Source organism: Pholcus phalangioides, unplaced genomic scaffold (assembly GCF_987345545.1).
Source record: "Pholcus phalangioides strain wild (caught in Gottingen) unplaced genomic scaffold, Ppha-v1.0 ptg000031l_1, whole genome shotgun sequence".
Lineage (NCBI taxonomy): Eukaryota > Metazoa > Arthropoda > Arachnida > Araneae > Pholcidae > Pholcus > Pholcus phalangioides.
The window spans coordinates 10,120,476-10,142,484 of record NW_028301621.1 but is presented as its reverse complement, the minus strand read 5'-3'; the positions used below and the strand labels follow the sequence as shown (position 1 = coordinate 10,142,484).

Genomic DNA, 22,009 nt, shown 5'->3' with positions numbered 1-22,009 from the left:
TAAATGGGGAAGAATGAAAAGATGAATCACTCACGGCCTGGTTTGACTGATGCCAGCGTCCGGCGGTTGAGAAACACTGATTTAAACCATATAAAAGTGGCCTAAATATAATTTTTCTTTCATATTAAGGTATCTTAGCTGCTGAAAATTATTTACAGTATCAAAATTTCTCATTCTTGCATTTTCTAACTTTGCGCTAGATTCTGATGCCTTAGCTTAAACAAATTCATGAATGAGGATTGCATCATATATATGTGGTGGTATTGTATTTCACCACATATGTGTGAGTATATATCTCACAGGCTTTTTCCCCCTTCACAAAGAAGCAACAACAGTAGTGACTTCACTGGCATGCTAAGGGCAGGTGGTGTTATAATCCAAAAGAAGACCAGCTGCTCCTTAAGGACAAAGACCAGTGTACTAGTAGTTACATTACCTCACAGACATTTTAATTTTCTTTCCATAGGAAGCAGCACATCTCGTGCAGTATAACGCCACCAAGCTTAATATTGAATTATTATTTTTAGGTGGCATATTTTCAACATTACCCCCAGTTAATCGAGGTTCTATTGTACAGTAGTAAAAGCCCGAAATTGGTGAAGTGGCTGGTTCCCTGCTCAAAAAATTTTCAGTTACAAATTCCTTGGAGTATGTGTTGACCCGGGTCACCATTTGGTTAGGATGTACGGTAGTAAGTGATTTATGAAAAATAATCAGCTATATACAGAGTGATTATAATTAAAGATCTGATTCCAAAACAGGAATAAGAATTGCTGGTCTGAATGGCTTGAAAATTTGCATGGGTTCATTGCATGAAGCAATAGAATTTTCTTTGGCAAAACAAAAAACTATAAAATGTATAAGTGGATGATGATGTACTTGGCCAGCTGTATAATCTATTTTGCGCAACCATGTCATTCCTGTACTTCGACAGCATCAGTGTGTGAATAGCAGGGTTGGACAAATCCCAGATGCCAGGGTGACTGGAAAATCGGTTTTGGCACCTAAAATTTTATACACATGATTGCTTGTGTGTGTCTCAATTTTTTTTGCTTTTGTAATAATGTCTCCCCCAACATGAGAGTGGGTCATAAAAAGGGTCATGGAAAAAAAAAAAAAAACATCACTAAGGACAGTTTTTCTTGGGGAAAAATATGCTTCGCTCTTAAAAGATTTGGCTGGCACTCAATTTTTTTTCATTTGTCCAGCCCTGGTGGATAGCACAACTTTTATCAAGATGCGTATTGCAACACCAGCAAAGCAGCTGCTGAAGAACCATTTCGACAATAACAACATGACACGACAACTGGCCATCATGTGCACCTGACAGGTGAACGCTACTATAACCCTTGCAAATTTTGGCTTTTGGAATACCCCAGAATATTATGTGCAGTGGTCGGATTGCAAACTTTGCTGAATTGCAAGCACATTCGCATCATTACCATGACATACTCTGATGTGTTGTTGAACAAGTACTTTTGTTCTTCCACCTCACCGCCAGAACACTGTAGACAACATATTTAACATTTATTTTGTAAATTGTAGTTTGTTTAAATAACTTCATTTTTGTGATGTTTGCATGAATTACGAAATCGTGCCATGCTAATTGCATTATCATTTTGCCTTGACTGGCTGTCATATCCATTCTGCCAGCAAATTTCCCATGTGCTAAATGAGTAGTGTGATCTATTCTACATTTTTAAGGGTTTTTTTCTCTTCGCCATATAAAATTCCATTGCTTCTGGAACATTCATACAAATTTTCAAGTCATTCTAACCAGTGGTTTTTATGTTAGTGTTTTGAAATCAGAACTTTAGTTATAATCACCTATTGCAAATCATTACTAATTAAATTACATTAATTATGCTTCATTAAACACATTGTAATTGCTTAATATTTATCACAGCTTTTGCAAAATAGAGTCCTAATTAAGCATATTGAAAGAGTAACTAGGGTAAAAATCTTTATTATATAGCTAATAATAACATTAAGAATTCTCAAACACAAAATATTTTGGAGAAATTGAATTTTCTGGATGTTATGCTGAAACTAATATCTGGAAAGAAAAGTGATTTGTCCGGTCCGGGAATCAAACCCCGGTCTCCTTGCATACCAGGCACAAGTTTGCTAACTAATACATCAGAGACACACTTTTCAATTCCTTATAACACGCATCAGTAGCGTGAAGCACTACTAATGCATGTTATAAGCATGCGTCGAAAATAACATCCAGAAAATTCAGTTCCTCAGTATATTTTGGGCCGAAAAAATATCCCATCTCTTAATATAAAATATTTCCTTGAGTTAAGCTATTAAAATATAAGAAATATTTATAGATTAATTGATATGGGAATTTGTGTTAGTTACATAAATAAACATTTTATCTTAATTGATTATTAGAAGTTTTGAATGATTTTTCAGAAATTTGTTGTAAATGTTATTAAAACTAAAAAAATCAGTTTAAACCAAGAAAAGACCCAGTTTTGTGGTTTTAAAAAACTGCTTTTCTACCAAGACAACCTCTGAGACCTCTGTATATTGAATGATCATACATCCCAAAGTTTTGGGCCCGAATAAATTATTTTATTTTCTTGTAAGCATGATTTGAGTCTAGTAATGATAGGTGATTTATTTGACTGTTTAACAATTATATTGCACTTTTATAGCAATTGATGGCTAGCAGAAGTTACTCTTTTTCCAAAAAAGAAAACAAATCCCAAGACTTTATTTTCATTAATGAAAAATCCCTTGCATATTTGTTTTTGTAAAGAGTCTGGATCTGGGCCAAAGTGTCTCTAATCCTCATTCTCTGAAGTTAGCTGCTATGTGTTCTTGCACACATTTTTTTAAAATTTCATTGAATAATATCAATGAACTTTCCAGACATTTACAAAGAATAAATTGTGTACTAATTTTTATATCGTGATTCTTATTTTGAACATTACAGGGACATTTATCACTCTGGATATCTGTATTTGTCGACTGGAGGCAACAGGATTGGTAGACGTTCGTACAACGGTGCAGAAGATCCGGTCGCAGCGGGCTTTCAGCATACAGATGCCAGACCAGTATGTGTTTTGCCATTTGGCTCTTCTAGAATTTTCTCTGAGCAGAGGTTTGCTGCACGATGTCGACCTGTCTAGTTTCAACGACTCTGATTCCGAATCGGAATAACTTTCTCTTTTTTTTCATTCTGGCACAATGTGTTGGAAATGAATGATGCATGGTATTTGCAGTGTCAGTATTGAACGATTCATTGTACATTTTTCGAAGCACGAGTCTGTAATTTTAAGATATTCTTTTTTTTTGTTATTTAGTGTGTTGTATTTGTTGTTCTCTTACACCTGTTGTTTGTTATGTTTTGGTTTCGAATGAGACAAAAAGTGAAGAAATCTCTTTCTTCCGCATTTTGTGTGGTTCCTATTCGGTTTTTGTTTGAATTGTGAATACACTGTGGGCAGAAAGTCTATAAATACACTATATTTGGAAATTGCCGTATTGATATACAGTGTGTTTAGTATTTGTAGGTATTATTCACTAGGGGGGGGGGGGATTTTTTTGTAGAGGAAATTAATTTTTTAACAGCTCCTGAATTTTTAACTGTGGTTGTAAAAAATTTTTTTTTGGGGGGATTATATTACACAAGAAATTACCTATAAAAAAGCCCTTGTTGCTTTTTGTTTTGCTTCCCTCAAAATGTGTAGTATAAATTGTTGTCTTTGCCCTAAATCACAAAGAAATGTTTAATCTTGGTGAGGAAAAGACAAAATTTGCCCAAGAGTGAGCGTTAGTTTCAGCTCTCAGCAGTCTCCATGGTTGCCGGAAGTGTTTTAGTCCTGCGGGTTAGTTTTGTGAAAGAAAAATTCTCTTTGGTAAATTGATTTTGCATTTGCTCCAACTGGAGCCAGGAGTACAGCGATCCAGGCTCCAACTTCACTGCACAGTCAAATCGGTGAAACGAACTGTGTCTTGCATGACCATACGTCTCGTTTCACGTGCCTGTCCTGTTTTTTCGTTCAAGTAGCCCTCTACTTTCTAAAGCTAATTTTCAAAGGTTTTTCGGACATTTTTCCCACAGCGTATTCGAAAAGTTGTTATCAGTATTGTTGTATTTTGCATATCAATTCTATGCTTTTTGTTTTTCTTCATATTAGACATCTAGATTGTCTAACGAAAAATAAATAGTTGAATGCAAAGCATTTTGCATAGAGTTTTTTGTTTTGTCTAAATATACAAATTATCATGTTTGAATTAAAATTGCAAACAAATTGTAAATTTAATTCCACCCCTAAAAATTTTTTTGTTTTGCTACAAGTCTCCATAGTGATTTTCAGTTCACTATCTTCTGACGATCATTTAGCCTCAGCTCCTTTGCTCTGATGATCATTTAGCCTCAGCTTCTTTGCTCTGATGATTATTTAGCCTCAGCTCCTTTGCCCTGATGATCATTCGGCCTCAGCTCCTTTGCCCTGATGATCATTCGGCCTCTGCTCCAGTGCCCTGACAACCATTTAGCCTCAGCTCTCTTTCTTCGGCAATCATTTAGTATCAGCCCATTTATATTCACCATTTACTTGTGATGCCCTTGTCTTGGTGGTGGTTAAGTCTCTGCCCCATTGCCCCGACAACAGTTTAGCTTTAGTTCTCTTGCCCTGATGACTGTTCAGCATCAGGTCCTTTAACTTTCATCATTTATATGCGACTCTCTTTCCCTGATGATCATTTAATCTCTGGTCTCTTGTCCTAATGATTGTTTAGCCTCACTGTTTCTTACATCACATTGAAGCAAGTGTTCAAGGTTTTTCCTTAGAAAATTTCTGGCACAAAATCAGGGTGGACTTTTAGAATGAGGGTTCGCCTGCCTTTGCAGGAACTTGAAATCTGCTAAGTTAGTCGTTGGGTTGAAAGTGATGTGCCTAAAGCGTTATCGAGTAGGAAATTTTTTGTAGAGTGTTCGAATAATTTTTTTTCCACCCCCTTAATTTTTTAAGAGATATGCGGATGGAACAGAGACAAAATTTTTATTTTTCATTGCATAAGTTTCTATAACTGCTCACTAGGGATATACGAGTTGATATATCTTTTATTTGATAGTTAAGAAATGCTGTTGTAATTGATGTTCGATGATTTTAGCTGTTTCCCCTGAACCATAGATAAAATCAAAATTTGTCATATAAAAATTTTGGCAGGTGTATTAAATTTGTCTCACTTATATCTTTACAAAAATATTTTGATTCTTGCCGGATTTGTTATCCTTAAAATATGGTGAAGTGGGATCCAAGTATAAGTATGTACCTGAAGTCTACACTTTTAATTTCTTGAATGGTTGTGATTTTTAAAACGATTGTTGAAAGATATTGCTGTAAATCTTGCAATCGGTGAAGAAATGAAGATTCGTTGATGCCTCTTTGTTTTTTGTGCATAAAATTCCATTGCTGATTGTAAAAAATAGTTTTTTTAATGTTTACTATTGGTCCTGAAAAAGAATCATATATTTTTCAATGTAAAACTGACGAGTGAGAGTTAAGATGGAATTTTTTAATTATTAATTAGACGTGTTAATATATGTGCACCAAATAGGGAGGGGGGATGTAATGAAAAGCAACAATTCACCAGGCTGTTTGGCTGTGGCCATCTCTTCAGTGAATAAGCTCTTGCTTCCCGTCTTGGGCATTGGCAATGAAAGCCTCTGCCTGGGTGCACTGTAATATATCGCATATCTTCTAATCACGATGATTACCATAACTTTCGATTGCATATACCGTTATATGTTGTTGTTGTGTGGAAATCACTGATACAGAATTTAAATTTTTGAATTGGCTTGCACATAGATAATTGACTTGTAAAAAGTTTTTCCTGCGATTTTTTTTGCCTGATTGAAACGTATTCACTTGATTATCCCCTTTGAATGTATTATTTTGAATTTCTCCTACATTTTCTGTAACAACATCAGCAGTATAGTAAGCAGTAAATCAACAAATAGCGTACAAGTTTTATTGTGGTTGGAAACTACACATGTCCAAAATTCAAGTCTAAATGCAGTTATCGGTAAAAAAAAGATACAAAGAAAAAACTAGTAAGTTATTCCTTGCGAAGATAAGCTATAATGCCCGTTCAAGTAAATTCTAGCACATGTAAAGTAAAATGCACAAAATTTGTCCAGCATGGCAACAAGGCCATTATGAGAAACAGTGGGAAAACGCAGTATACCTGAACTAAGTGAGAGTTTCTGGACACTCTATTTAACATGCTACTATCCTTAGCAATCATTTACTTGTGACTCCCTTGCCCCCAATGATCATTTACCATCAGCTTGTTTACCCTAGCCATCATTTAACAGTAACGCCCTTGTGCTAACAATAATTTAGCCTAGCTTTCGTGCTCTGATGATTGTGTAACCTCCACTCTATTGCCCTGACCATTGTTTAGTTCTATTTACCCTTTAGCCATACTTGTGACTCCCTTGTCTTGAAGATCGTTTAGCACTCAGCTCCTTTACCCTAGGCCAGGGCAACTAGATGCATTTTGGCACACATGCCTCGTTATAATATTGAAGGATAGGTTAGAGCAGTGTTCCCAAAGTGGTCAATATCGCCCCCTGGCAGGTGATGGAATAGTCCAGGGGAGGGGGGGGGGAAATATAAGCTGCAAGTATAAGACAGGATCCTATGAGTTAACTGTAGCCAGAGGGCGATGATGGAAAAAGAATCTAAATAAGGGGCGATGGAACAATAAGTTTGGAAAACTATGGGTTAGAGCATTTCTCAACTGGTGCTCTGTAGAGAGTTCGAGGAAGTAAAAAAACCCAGTAAATTTGAAAAAAAAAGTTAAAATATTTTAAATAATATAAATAAATCAGTAACTTTGATGAATAAATGAAAAATAAGCCTACAGGCTCCACCATAGAAATTATAGACCAGAAAGGGTTCTGTGGGCCAAAAAAGGTTGAGAACCGCTGGGTTAGAGGGTGAAATTTGCACATCCCCTCCTCTGGTCCTGCACCTGAAGCACCAGATCTGCCTACTTCCCACTAGTTGCAGCCCGGCCCTAGCCATCATTTTGCAGTAGATCCTTTGCCTTGTCCCAATGATCATTTATCCTTGGGTCCCTTGCCCTGATGATCGTCTAGCCTCTGCTGTCTTTCCGTGATGCCATAGCTTCTTTGATGTGATGATCATTCAGCCTAACCTCCATTCTTTGAGCGAGAGTCAGTATTATTGCTATAGCCAATTGCTGTTCCCCTACCTTTTTTTAAACTTCAAACGTTTTCTTAGACATCACTTGGAGCAGCAAACCTGTTATTAGTTCAGAAACAGATAATGATTCTGTTCTCCTTCATAGGTGTTAATGATCACACATGCGGTCATAGAAGACCTGCAACGACGAATTGTCGTTTATGAAATTTCTGCTGCAAAGAATTCCCTTCTTCACCGAGTAGTTTTTTGCTACTACATACTGAATGGCTGTGAATGTTAAATCTTTTTCAAGGAACATTTGCACACAATGTTAATTTTGTGACTAACGCCTTTCTCTTCAGCACCTAATCCCTTTCAGACTTCAATTTCGGACATGTGTATTAGGTAGTTCTATATTACAACTATTATATATATCTAATTTTTTTTTATACGTATGATGTGCTGTAGTGTTTTTAATACTGAGATTCCACTGCCAAAATCCATTTTTAATGTTGCTTATAAGAACAAAAACTAATTCATATTGAACTATGATCCAAATTTGTGAATGTAGTTTTATGATCCTATCATTTTCATTTAATGAGTCTTTTCTGAATGAATCTCCTTTTTCTTGATTATTTTACCTTGCTCCCTTGCCCTGATGATAGTTTAGCTTCAGCTCCCTTGATGATCATTTAACATCAGCTTCCTTGTTCCGAAGATTGGTTAGTTTTGGCTCCCTTGACCTGATGATAGTTTAGCTTCAGCTCCCTTGATGATCATTTAACATCAGCTTCCTTGTTCCGAAGATTGGTTAGTTTCGGCTCCCTTGACCTGATGATAGTTTAGCCCTGGCTGTCTTGCCCTTGATGATAATTTAATCTCAGCTCTATTGCCTACGATGATCATTCAACCTCAGCTCTATTGCCTACGATGATCATTCAACCTCAGCTCTATTGCCTACGATGATCATTCAACCTCAGCTTCCTTGCTCTTGATGATTGTTTAACCTCAGCTCTCTTGCCCTGATGAGTGGTTAGCCTCGGCTCTCTTGATCTGATGATCATTTAGCCTCACTATCTTCATGCCAATGATTGTTTAGTCTCACTATCTTCATGCCAATGATTTTTTAGCCTCACTATCTTCATGCCAATGATTGTTTAGCCTCATTATCTTCACCGTAATGATCATTTACCTTTGACTCCTCACCCTATGGTATTAACAGCTGCAAAAATAGGTTAAAGTCTAATTTTTACTAATCAGACTATGTAGGAACACACTAATATCCTCTCCAAGTTGCTTTTGGCAAATTTCGGTGATCTTCCCTGTGAGCTGCGATGCAAAATTTGAGAACTTCTGTTGTGGAAAGATGTGTCTTGCTAGTTTTCTTAGTCAAAATTTCTGGCTTGACATTTTTTTGTGTGAAATTTGTCGTTATACTGAGTTTTCTAAGTACCATGTGTGGCACAGTATTTGTAATTACGAGTATTTTGACAGATATATATATATTTATATGCCTATTGTAATATGCGGCAGTGAAAGAATTGACTCATACACACAATTAGTTGATTTTAGTGCAATATGTGAGCATCGGAATGATAGCATCTCTGTGCGGTTTGATATATATATATATATTATGTATTAATTTCTTTCACCAAGCAAAAGATTTGTATTTAATAATGATTTTAGTTACATGGCTATATATATTATATATAATTTCGGTGGTTTAAATGCATCATGGTGCACATAGTTTCATTTAACAAGCTGCTTGTATGTATATATTATAAACATATATTTATTTATTTTTGCTATATAGCACAAGACCAATCGAGTGTGTGTGTGTATGTATGACATCACATTAATGTGTATGGTGATAGCTGAAGCACCAGTATTTTGTGGCGATAATCTGTTCTTATTTGTAATTATGCTTGGCATATATCTTGGTGCACCGGTAATCTGCTTTGATGTTATTTTTTATTGTGTTGGGTGCTGTTTTATGGGTTGTACATTTTTGAGAGTTAGGATTATTCATACTGTGACTGACTGCAATGTCTTTCGCTACCAGAGCATATTGTATTAAAACTAGAAAGAGCCAATGGTTTGATAAACAGAATATGATTGATTTGTTAAAATATTTAAATGTAAAAGTTCTCTCGTTCGGTAACCAACCCACGACTGGGTCTATCACAGCCCCCGGGATCATCCTGTGACGATTGTACAGCTGATCATATTTTGCAGCCAGATACCCCTTATAGAAGTAGAAAGTCTGATCGGTTAAAAATAAAAGAAAAATCTTTCACACGCGATGTGCTTTATACAGCATAAGGTGCCAATTCCCAGACTTGAAAAATCTGTGGTTTATCACGTAATGAAATTTTTCACACAGAAGTTAATGTCACACAAATAAAGGTTTTTTGTTTAGTTCATAGTGACCATATGACCCTTTTTCCTGGGACTTTTTATTTTTCACAATAAAAATGTCCCATTTTTTCAATGAAGCCTACATGAATTTTTTATCCTTCATGAAATTAAGGATTCATTATTTTGCCACTTTATTTAAAGAAAATCATGACTGTTTTTTTTTGGAGATTTCAGCAAAATAATTCGCAAATTGTGGCACCATATTTGGTGACAATGCTGAGATTTCCTACACCCAAAATCCTAATTTACCATATACCACTTTCGGAGAAAACATGGTCATCGTGGAATTGCAAGAGGACTTAAAGGGTATTTTCTTTAAGGATTTTTCCAAACAGATGTCGAAAATCAGAAAAGAATCTGGTTTCCGACTGGAAGGTTTTTATAAGGCTAAAAAATCGGAAGCATTGGCACCTATAATACAGGACAAACAGAAAATGGCTTATTCAAAGCAATCTTGCGAACCAATATTCAGATTGATACTGAAATTTGAGTGCACATCATTCAAATATTGCTTTAACCAATCACCTGATAGAGGGTGCTTTATAATCATCCACATTTATTGGCAGTTTTTTTTCTATGGTAGTCTCTGGGAATAAATTAATATATGCCAGAGCATATGGCTCTAGTTAAATGTTTTCCCAGAGTCACCCGCTGGTGCTGCCTTCCATGTTTTAAAGTGAAAATGGTAAAGGCCTGAATTTTCCACATTATGTGTCATATTGAAATTCTGCTTGCGCTCTAGGGAGTAACTTTTCTTAAATGGGAGATAGGCTCGTATTTGTGCTCTGGGTTTGAATCTGAATACAATTTGGACCAGGATTTGACATTAGTCAAGGATATTTTTATTTTCTGAGAAAAGGCCAAAATAATTCTTTTTAGGCTTTTGGGAAACTATAATTTCCAAATTTTTTTTTGTTCTTAGACTAATTTACCCATCACACTTGGGAAATTTTAGGGGCGTCGCTGTTGGATTCATCAAGGGTGGCTGTAAAAGTGCCTTCTATCGAGTGATTTTTTTCAACTGTTATTGTAAAATTTTTTTAAGCGCATCCTTTGAATAGTACACCCATACAAATTTTGATCCGACAACTGGTTGTAGAAAGTTCTGGATCGACCATTAAAATGGATGACAATGTTTCATTGTATTTTCCCACCCTTCGAAATTGTCTCATCTCTTGGGCTGCTCTAACATTTTCAGTCATTCTTGTGTAAAAAATAAAATTCCATCTTTTTCCTATCACTATATTTTTTCTTTGTTATAACCATTCATTGTTGATCAGCGAAGAAAACCAAACCTAAGTTTTCAAACCATTTTCTTAACAGGAAAAATAGATGTGTTTTACCAGTAGGGTACAAATAATAATTGTAGATAACGGCATAAGATACGTGGATTCATTCTTTTATGTATGGCTAAAACATCTCTATGCAGTTGGTGCCTGTATGCATATCTAATAACACAAAAGCGGTAAACCATGCAGTATATGTGTGAAGAAACCTTGTAATAATGTTTGTTGAACTGTGCAAAAAGTCTTGTCCTATATTTCAAGCCTTTGACACATGGGCAGCATTATACCCTCTGAACAATAAACGAACGATTGCAATTCCTAATGTGCTCTTAGTTATTAACTATGCAAGAACTTGTTATTTGTGTGTATGAAATTCTCTCTGAGATCTAAAAAATAAAGCTGTTGAGCAGCGTTTTTTGTAATTCCTGTGCTGTTTTTATCGCAAAAAATAAATATTTGATAAATTATCTGATTGCAAGACAATGTTTATTCATTATATATATAATCATGGCTCCCCTACAAACTGCTTCCCCCGGTATGGGAAAGCATTTGGGCAGTCATCACAAGTTCATGTGCCGAGAGCTCTCTCTCCAGGCTGTGGCATTAAGATGGGGGCCCTAGTTATAACTAATATACACAACCTGTCATTCACTCGAATGTAAAAACAGGTCGGACTGTTTGAACTGAATTAAAATCAACTGTGCCAACCCTGGAGTAGAAAATTAGGGAGATTTTATCGCAGATATGAAAGAGAAACCCTGCAGGGGCCCAGTTTACATGGGACAAGATTGGGGTTAGAGGTGCTAACTGCTACGGATTGTCCATAGTTTCTACAGATGCCTGCAAAGAGCTATGGGAGACAATACTACAGAAATTGGTTTAAAAAAAATCTGGTCTTTGAGTTTTTCTTGTGTTTTACTTATTTTTTTTCAAATTTTTTTTCAAGATCTTTACCATAACGATGAATTCGTATATGCATGTGAGAGAGTTCGAGAGAAGACAAATTAGGAGCTGGTCTGTGCGTGGAAGGCAATCTTTAAAGCAGCGTCTACTCAATGTCCAAAAACCAGTTTTCCATCAAAACCGCCCCATGCTGCGGGCTAAAAGCAGGTTATTGATTAGTTCAGGGTGGTGGGTCTGAACCTGGCTTCATTTGCATAGGGCATGGTCGAGCTCGCAGAGCTTGTGTTGGAAAGAATGTTTCGTCGTAGGAGCTCCGATAAGAAGAAAACAGGTATGATATGGAGGGGAATCTAGAGTTGCTAGACGTCCATATATACAGCTTCCAAGCGCATATGCAGGTTGGAATTGCATTGAATATTCATGAACTATTGAGGGACTTGGTGACCTCAGAACACGTTGCTTCTGGAGGTGGGGCTCATCTGGCCTGAGCCTTCTAGGTTCTAGCGCCACTGAAGTGCTGTATTTAATGAACTTTGAATTAAAATAAAAAATTAAATTTTTGAGCGATTATTTTTTTATTGTACAATGATTATGTTGGGGGTACAGCCCCCCCCTCCCCCCATGACAAAGCTGAACATTCATTACTACTGACGAGCTTTAAGCCAATTTTGGCATGTCTGGGGTTAAATGGTTTTGTGAATATGTTTTGGCAATTTTTTTTTTGTTTACCGAGGATGGGGGGGAAGGTCATCAAAATTCAAGATGATACGAAGAATCTTGTATAATTGTGGCAACAGTTGGCAATGAAATTGAGGATGATGTATAATCGTCCAGCAATATTTGGTGAAGAAAAATCAAAGATCCTTTATAATTAATTGTTTAGCAATAGGTGGCAAAGAAATTGAGAATCTGATAAATTCGCTAGCTATCATCTTTTCGCGTCTCAACTCTAATAGAGTTTACATTTGGGCATCAACGCTCACTGTAGATGGTATGTGAGTGTATTCATAGTTCACCAGCTGTAAAAAAACAGGGTACAATCATTAAATATTCTCAATATAGGTCTGCCTGGTATTTTTAGATGGCACTCGGAGAATTCATCATTTCTTATATGTCCGAAGTAATAAACAATAAACTAAGTACAAACCGACGATAGAAATCACTAATTAAAACATAATCAAAAGAAAAAAAAATTTATTTCCCCTCCAGTGCTTATTACATCGGAAAAAAACAAACATATTTTGAGACTTACACGCACATCTATACACATATATTTATCAAACAAAATATATATATATTTAAATGCCACCCTTTGACCACAACGAGAGAAAATCGATCGCAATGGTTAAGGTAAATGAGAATTTCTGAAGGGAAATATATTACAGCACGGAAACGAACATTAAAGAATTGAGAATTTCATCAAATTCTCGAAGGTTGATCTTCCATCTATCGGTGTTTGTACCAATGAGGTTTCCCCCGTTTTTTTTTACTGGCATAAGAAATTACAGAGCTGTTTATACATATATATACGATGCGACAAAAAAATATTTTTCGGCTCTGTATCGTCAGCCATTTTCTTCTCTTTCAAACCATGATATTTCAGATTCGGCGGAACAAAACGGGGAAAATTAAAAAAAAAAAAAAAAAAAAAAAAAGGAACCCAGGGAATCACAGCATTAATTATCGAATGTCTTGAGATTCCCTTGACAGGGTGGAAAAAAAAATTGCAGTGAAACCTAAATTAAGGAAAAAAGTTTCCTTTCATCAAAACTCGCCATTTCCAGAATCTTCATTATCCTCCTCGTTGTATTCATCGTCTTCCATATCGTCTTCATCATCATCATCGTCCAAATCATAATCGTCATCATAGAAGTCTGTCATGTCGGCTTCCTGCTCACTAGGTTTTGCCTGGTGCTTGATGCAATATTCTTCTAGAGTTAATGGTACCACAACGTTATCTTTGGTAGCTTCAGCTTTCGATGCCGAAACTTGCTTTCTGTAATGAGAGAGAGAAAAAATATACAATCACACATTTCATAGCTGCCAATTTTGGAGAATGAGAATTAGGGAGATTTTTGTGCGAATCTGAATTCCATACAAAAATAAATATAAAAGGGATTTTTGGCACACAATGTATGGAACTTTCATTAACAAGAGTAAAACTGTAGGGACTTTTCCCCTTTGTAAAAATGTGACATAGCACCCGAGTAGCCAACCAGAGGGTAAATGACCTGTCATAATTACTTTCTAATCAAATCACGCAAAAAAAAAAAAAAAAATTGCCATCATCTCAAAATGGGACATATGGTCGCAAGTCATCTTGCCAATTTCAGATGTCTAAAGGCAGAATTGACACTGGCAGTTTGGTAAAAAGTTTGTCTTTTTCCTTCGAAAATGCAATATTTTTTTTCTGATTTCACACAATGGCAACATTTTACATCATGCTTGTGACATCAATTCGGGGATTAAAAACAGTAGTTTTTGTATGTAAATTCTTAGGGAATAATTTCCCCCCCCCTGAAAAGTAAGGATTTTACAACCACGGTGAAAAATCAGGAGATAAAATACATTTTTGGGAGACTTGGCAGCTATGCATTTGCATACCAGCTTACCAATGCCACCTGCACGTTTAATTGAATTTTCAATCCAGCTACAACATAAGCGCAAATTATTAAACCTGGGTAGGACTAAGCCGATCAGCATAAGCACTTCTAATTGAACGCAATGATTAGTGGGGTCAAAGGTTTGAAAAATCACAAACCTGAAGACAAATCCCAGGTGACTAAAAAAATTCACATTGACACCTAAACTTTCAACGAGCACATTTTCTAAATGGAGTTCGAGGACGACACAAAATTTTTTGGAATTTATGTCAGCATGTCTGCCAACATAAAAAAGATTTTTGCATAGATCCAAATTCTGACTAAAAACCACATACACAGGGTGTTTATCACAATTTATGGAAAATTCAGCGCCATGCAATTCACTGATAGGAAAATTCACCAACAACAGTTGAATGGATATGTGAGTGAGTGACCAAATAGTTTGTGAATGAGCTAGCAAAAAATATAGTGACTTTATGAGTGAGCTATTGTGTAACTAAGTGTATAAGTGATTGGGTGAGTGACCGAATTAGTGATCAAGTGAGACAGAGTAAGTGAGTAATTGTATTGTGAATAATAATTTAAGCCAAAAAAATTGTCAAAGGCAAGTAAAGTTGCTAATTTAAGCATCCCTGCTTTATAAGGAGTGTTTTCAGACAAGACCCGCCCGTCCCTGAAAAAAAACCCTTTGAATGATTTTTGCACCGAAGTTGGTGTAAAACTGGCTCCATTGTTAGAAGCATACCAAGAGTGTTAAGATGCCACAAGAAACCCATTTCCACTCAGATTCATGAAACCAACCTTCGCTTTCGAAATCTATGATAAAAATAAAGATAAAGTGGCGAAAAAATAGCACTTTATGAATTCAATGACATCACAGTCTGGTGATTCAATTTTTGTGCTATGACCAAGGATTGTACAACAAAAAAATTGTTTGCTTAGACATGTGTTGTATCGCTTCGTAAAGTTTTGTGCCCACAAACACTGAATCACCCGGTATTTTTCCCCTGTTACCTGATGATATTCTCGTACTCCTTGTCTTTTCCTTTTGATTCTTTCCAGCGCCTGTACATAACGGATGCATCAACATTGGCAGGAGAAAATGTGTTGGGCTCGTTCAGCAATGATATCACGCTGATTAGAATTGTTCTGTAAGAAAAAAAAAACAAAGTATTTTCTCATATTTCTCTGAACCACCACCACTGTGAGTAAAATATTCAAAACATTTGTAATTAGAATATCATGGTTATACAGCAATAATAATACTAAGCAGAATATCAGTGATATTAAATTATACATAGGTGCCAATTCGCATACCTGAAAAATCTGTAGTTTATCATGTGTGATGACATACTTCACATCAAAATAAACATGTCACACCAATAAAAGAAAAACCCTGTGATTTGTTTTTTTTTGGGATTGCAACGAGTAACCATTAAATAAATCCCATTTTCGTGGGATGCATTTTTTAGGGTCCTGATTTTTCATAAACAATTGGCAACTTTGCTTGCTTTCTGCATCATATTTGGCAACAAGTACCAATTTTTCGTTCTTGAAATACTGAGATTTTCCTATATTTTTCCCGAGAACACGTGGTCAGCCTAGAATAGCTAAGACTGAAGGAATAGTTTCTCTAGGAATTTTCCATTCAAATGAAAAACAATTAGAGGACTTTTAGGGATCTTTCCATGAAGAATTGAAAAATTGGAAGAATCTGATTTCTGACCGGAAGATTTTAATAAGGCTGAAAAATCAGAAAGCTTCCGGGTAAATTGGAAGCACTGGCACCTATGTAAATATAATAGGAACCCCACATCAGTATTAAAAATAGGGATGGGACGAATAGTTACACTGCTCAACAATGATTTTGTTATTTGAAACTGTGTTATAAACAAAAATAATAAATGATTGCCAAAGATAGATAGGGTGATATTGGGATGCTAATTCCGAATCTAGTATTTGTTTTACTGAATTGGCTCTAGTTTTTGTGATAATGCTTGCTTTCGACAATGTGATTTATATGCTTCGTATGCATTACCATATTTTCCTGCATATAATCAGTGGTGGCACATAATCTGCATGCAAAATTTGAAGAGAAAAAAATATATATATATAATCTACGGCAGCGTATTATCCACATGATTTTACAAAAATAAATAAAAACCTACTTTGTGTTTCAATAATCAATCTATTGGCACACTAGTTATATTTACAAAACAATAGCATTATTTACACATGAAACAAAATTTACAGCTCAATCAAAAACATTGAAATTCAGACTGATCAAAATGCTTATCAGGTTGATAACATCCTTTTCTGCAGATTGTCTGCAGCGGTAGGTAATCCGCATTTTTCAATGTTTTTTTCCAACAGATAATCTGCGGATTATAAGGGGAAAATATGGTACTACTGAGATTCAATTTTCCCCTTTATCTCAAAAACTAGATACAATCTGATAAAACCAATGCCAAATCTGGAATTAGTGCCCCAAAATGACTCTAAAATCACTGAAATATCTTTGCCAATGATTTATTGTATTTATTTATAATGCACAGTTTCAATGGGATTTGTATGCTATGTACTTATGTATTACCGTTGAAATTTGATTTTTAATTTATCTCAAAACTAGAGACAATTTGACAAAGCTAATGCCAGATTCAGAATCAGCAGCCCCAATATACCTTAAATCCATTAAAATTTTCTTAAAAACATGAATTTTTTTTTTGTTGTTGAGCAGTTTAGCAAAAGACTGATTTCAGGCTCTCACTGTTCTAGGCACTTCTAATTTTTCCACCCTATGAGATGCTCTTATGTTTCGTTTCTTAATTTTTCTCTGCAAAATCATGCCCTTACCTCCCTCATCCTATATATATAGCTCCTAATTTTCAAAATGAAAGACATTTCTTAGTATTTGTTCTTCTAAATATAGTTTGAGCATTGTGTTTCGTACACACAACACTCATGACATAAGTGGAGATACCGTAAAATGTTTTAACTGTATTTGTTAGATTTAAAACTGTGTGTGCGAGCGCACATACACATTTTTTCTCAATAATGTGTACACATTACAAAAAAAACCCTGTAGGAAATTCAGCTTTTCCTTTGTCATATTTGCATTCAGCACAATGAATTAATTAGGAAATGGCTATTTTCATCTTGGAAGCTTTTAAGGACTTATTTGTCCAAATAGCCAATATTCTGTTAATGTTTTGGCTGAGTACCAAATATCAAAATTTTCTTCAAATCCATCACAATCTTAATAATACATTTACAATGCAAACACCCTGACATTGGCTATAACTTTATTTTTGAATTCCTTTTTGAATTTTCATATTTTGCTATATCTTTCCAGTTCACATAATTAATTAATTTGTTTGCAGAATTTCGCATATTTAAAATCTAGAACTTTTATGTTTTTTCACTACACTGCATATTACAGCTGCCTATGGCGCTTATATTAGTGAGTTTTGACAATTTTTTTTTTTCATAATATACATTTCTCTATATATATAACATACAGGGTGTTGCCTTGAAGTTGTGACAAACTCAGAGGGGTGATATTAGGCATCAAGAGGAACAAAAATTGCCATAGAACATGGTATCGCAAACTATGTTTAGTTGGTGAAAATTGTCAAATTACTTAAGAACGGCTTGATGTAGAGTGGGACAAAAAAATCCAATAAGTAGAAAAAACATATTTGGCAGCATGACTACAACACAGCCTGCACAGTTCAATTTTCACCAACTAAACATGGTTTGCAATACCCTATTGAATAGCTGCCAAGTCTCCCGAATTTTATCTTCATCGCTCGATCTCCCGAAAAGTTCTTAAATCTCCCGAATTTTCACAAAAATCCCTAATTGTCCCTAAAAATTCCCTACTTCATTAAAAAAATGCCCGCTTATGAAAACAATCCCTAAGGAATTTCTTGTGGGGCATGAAGCCTCTTTTTTTTTCCCTTTCGAAATGACGTCACACGTCGTAAATGGGAAAATTCCCTTTTTAAGGAAGTTTTACAAACCCTCTGATGGTAACAAGAAAGTTGTTTGTCTTATCGTGCAGGGAAATGGCTTAGCAGCCAATAGTCCTGGATAATAATTGAAGATTATGGTGATGCAATGTGGTCAAAATTTCTTTTATTGAAGTTACGTACGTGCGATATAACAAAGCATGAATAATGATAAGCAAAAACATATTTAATCAATTTTAAAGATACTTATTCTGATGAATTTCCTTTCATCAAACGTTCCAGAAGAGGGCTGACTTTTCCTTTTTGTACAAGTTGTGTTACGGACATAAACATCGGTCATGGAAAGACTGCCATCATCAGTCGTGAAGTGAAAAAAAAACATCAAGCAAGTGTCAAAAAAAGTCAGTGTTCTTCAAAAATTGACGGTGTTTTCCTTCATCTTCCGATGATTTTGGGGTCATTCGCGGAGAATGAATGTTCACAGCGTTTCTGATTGAACACAATATTTATTTTTACATCATTGAAGTTTTGGCCTCCAATTTCACTTGTTTTTTGCGTAGGAATTTTATTCCCAAGGGTTTAACTTCCATGTGTGTAAAATCCCTATTTTATTTGGAAAAATCCCTATTGTAAGGGAGTGGTTTTAGCATAAAATACGGGTGTGCGCGAAAATCTCCCGAATTTTCATTTTCAAAAGTTGGCAGCTATGCCCTATTGTATGGCAATTTTTGTTCCTCTTGATGCCTAATATCAACCCCTCTGAGTTTGTCGCCACTTCAAGGCAACACCCAGTATATATAAACTTCCTTCTATTTATTAAACCATATTAATTATTTTTACCCGTACATGATGTGTGCACTACACATATTTTGCAATAAAACTTAACTAACCACAAGTTAAAATAATTGCGGAGATGATAAAAACACATTCATAATGACACATTATCAGTCTTCTAATGTTGGCTTTCTTCACAAGTTATCAACAAACAAAACCAACATTACTATTCAAATTCAGCATCCTGGACCATAGTTATGTCCAGTTCAAAAAGTAATTAATTGATGATTTGTCATTTACCAACATGAGCTTGGTTTTAAATATAATCTTAAGTCAGCGGTTCTCAACCTTTTCTGACTCTCGTAGCCCTTTTCAGTGACTAATTTCTTTGGCGGAGCCCTGTTTAACTCGAGGAGCCCTTTTTAGTATATTTATATGGCGGTACCCTTTAGGCGTCTTTTTTTGTTTATCAAATTTATTGATTTATTTTATTATTCTCGAGTGGCCGCGGAACCCCTGGGAAGTGCACATGGAGCACCGGTTGAGAACCGCTGTCTTAGGTGAATATGAATGATACATTCTTGGTTTATGACCAAAAATTAATAGATTAGAATTTGCTTGATTTTACTGTCCGCTATCAAAAGTGTCCACTAATGGGGAGTGAACTGCATTAAAGCCCTATTCCAAAGGACCAGGGTTCAGAAATGTGCCCATTAGAGGAGGTTTCACTCTGTATACACTAAAGTAATTCAAGTCACAGAGGCCTTTTTTTTTTTTTTTAAATGTATTTTCTCTTAGCTTAATCATTCATTTCACATGAAATGACTCAAAATCTTTCTTGAAGAGAAGGGCGCCTAGGAAGCAATTCCAAGATGGAAAAAAATATTAATTTGGCTCAAGTGAAAATTACTCATCAGATTCATTTTGATGAAAATTTAGCTCATGACGCAGATGTTTTACGAGAGCTGATGTATGCATATCAACTAAAATGCCCATTAGCCAGCTGAATCTGCATTTGTTAGCCCAGGCATTCATTACAGAAAGTACACTGTATCGTGTCTAAATGTATTGTTTGGTAGTGAACCTCACTTGTGTAATTCCTGCTCACTTTCACCTTATTGCAGTAGAACTCTATTTTCAGTTTCATATTTTTCCTATCCTAGAAATTCAACCAGATGTAACGTCATGGAGAGGGATATACAACACAATGAAATATAATCAGTTAATTTTTAATTCATGCAAAAAACTCCAATTAATATAATTTTTAAAATTAGTTTGATGCATATATTCGGCCAAATACCTAAGCAACATTCGGCAGAACTGAATAGGCAGAATACTGAATAGTGACCAATATTCATCCCATCTCTAATTAAAAAAGAAAAAGCAATACAAACCTAACATTCTGTGTTGGATTCCAGCGCTCGCACGGAAGCTCGCCACTTTGAGGATCATCGATGGGTGGATGGAGGATGGAGATGCACAAATCACCATTCTGCAAAATTAAATGCATTAAAGAAAATTATTCATACAATAAATATAAAGCTCTCAAAAAACTAAGCCAGAAATGAAAACTCGCTAACGGCGAGACCAATCAACACGTAACAGCAACATCTGCAGAATTCAATGCTGTCTTGAGAAGTTTAAGGGTTTAGGGCAGGTCTTCTCAAACTGTGCGCCATGGAGCGGCGGCAAAGATAAAGGCTTTTCGAAATGATTCTTTATTAAACTGCTCTGGAGAGCTGCAGATAAGCGCTGATAGGGGAAAGAAGCGCCGCGGTTGGAAAAAGTTTGAGAACCCCTGGCCTAGGGCTTAAAAAATAGCTTTTATTCACAATTAAAAAAAAGAGAAAAGAACTACAGCTGAAAAGTGCTGAAAAAAAACCAGACTGAACAAATGACGATTCAGAATTAATGAAACACCCAAATTGTGCATCGCTGACGAATAATAATGTCCTCCTCAAACAGGGAAACTCTAAATGATCTCAAGAAGCCCGAAGTTCAGGAAACTGAGAGACTAAACAACTTGAATGGACCATTCTCCCCAATGGCACTACTAAAACAAAAGAAAATATCAAAGTCTGGGAACTCAGTAAAAATGAGTCTTTAGTTCACTTTCTTATTTTCCCGTACCTTATGAACCAGGATAGAAAATTATTTTTTAGAGATTCCAGCAGTGATGAAGATGCTATTATCCTATACACTATTATCTCAGCTATAAAAGGAGAAATAAAGGAGGGGGAAATATGGGTATATCCATACATTGAAAAGATCATTTACTATAGACTATTGATTATGGCCAAAGAATTAAAGAGTTTGGATTCCAAATTCATCACATCCCACGGAATGTGGAAAGAGACCTGGAATTAACAAAGTTGATTACACTTTGCTTACTCACCACCATACTTTATAGCAGCGGTTCTCTAACCTTCTGACTCTGGGCACCCTTTTCAGTGAATAATTCCTATTGTGGAACCCTATTTGATTCAAGAGGCACTTTTTAGTATATATTTTACCTGGCAAAACTCCTTAGACCTCTTTTTTTATTATATTTATCAAATTTATTGAATTATTTTATTTTCCTCAAGTGGCTGCGGAGCCCCTCGGAAGTGCACGTAGAGCCCCAAGGGCTCCACGGAGCACCAGCTGAGAACTGCAGTTTTATAGAGATGCAGAGTCAATGAGGGGATATGGAAGCTCTGATGAGCGATTGCTAATAACCTTGAGGTAGGTCAAATTCACACAGTAAATACCCATCATTTATAGGAATTAGAGTTATCACTGTTAACTACCAACCTCATGATTAAAGTTCCATGCGCCGAACACAGTAAATTGCTAGTGATCCTGTCACGTATGTTTTCTCATTGGCCCTGGTCTGAGGG

The 22,009-nt window shown here is 35.7% G+C and overlaps 2 protein-coding genes across 4 annotated transcripts in view; one reads left to right on the top strand and one right to left on the bottom strand.

Moving 5' to 3' along the window:
- LOC149067386 (tyrosine-protein phosphatase non-receptor type 9-like) overlaps positions 1-11,346 on the top strand; it is a 28,214-nt gene extending 16,868 nt beyond the window's left edge. The window contains exon 11 of the mRNA XM_089253029.1: positions 2,948-11,346. Coding sequence (XP_089109155.1) covers positions 2,948-3,174 — 227 coding nt within the window. The 3' untranslated portion in view covers positions 3,175-11,346. The remainder of the gene's footprint in view (positions 1-2,947) is intronic.
- Positions 11,347-12,956: 1,610 nt separating this feature from the next.
- Positions 12,957-22,009, bottom strand: part of LOC149067385 (ubiquitin-conjugating enzyme E2 R2-like) — a 34,312-nt gene continuing 25,259 nt past the window's right edge. For all 3 annotated transcript variants that reach the window (XM_089252877.1, XM_089252876.1, XM_089252875.1), the window contains exons 4-6: positions 20,525-20,622; positions 15,400-15,534; positions 12,957-13,778 (exon numbers count right to left, since the gene is read on the bottom strand). In XM_089252877.1, the coding sequence (XP_089109003.1) occupies positions 13,547-13,778; positions 15,400-15,534; positions 20,525-20,622 (465 nt within the window). In that variant the 3' untranslated portion in view covers positions 12,957-13,546. The remainder of the gene's footprint in view (positions 13,779-15,399; positions 15,535-20,524; positions 20,623-22,009) is intronic.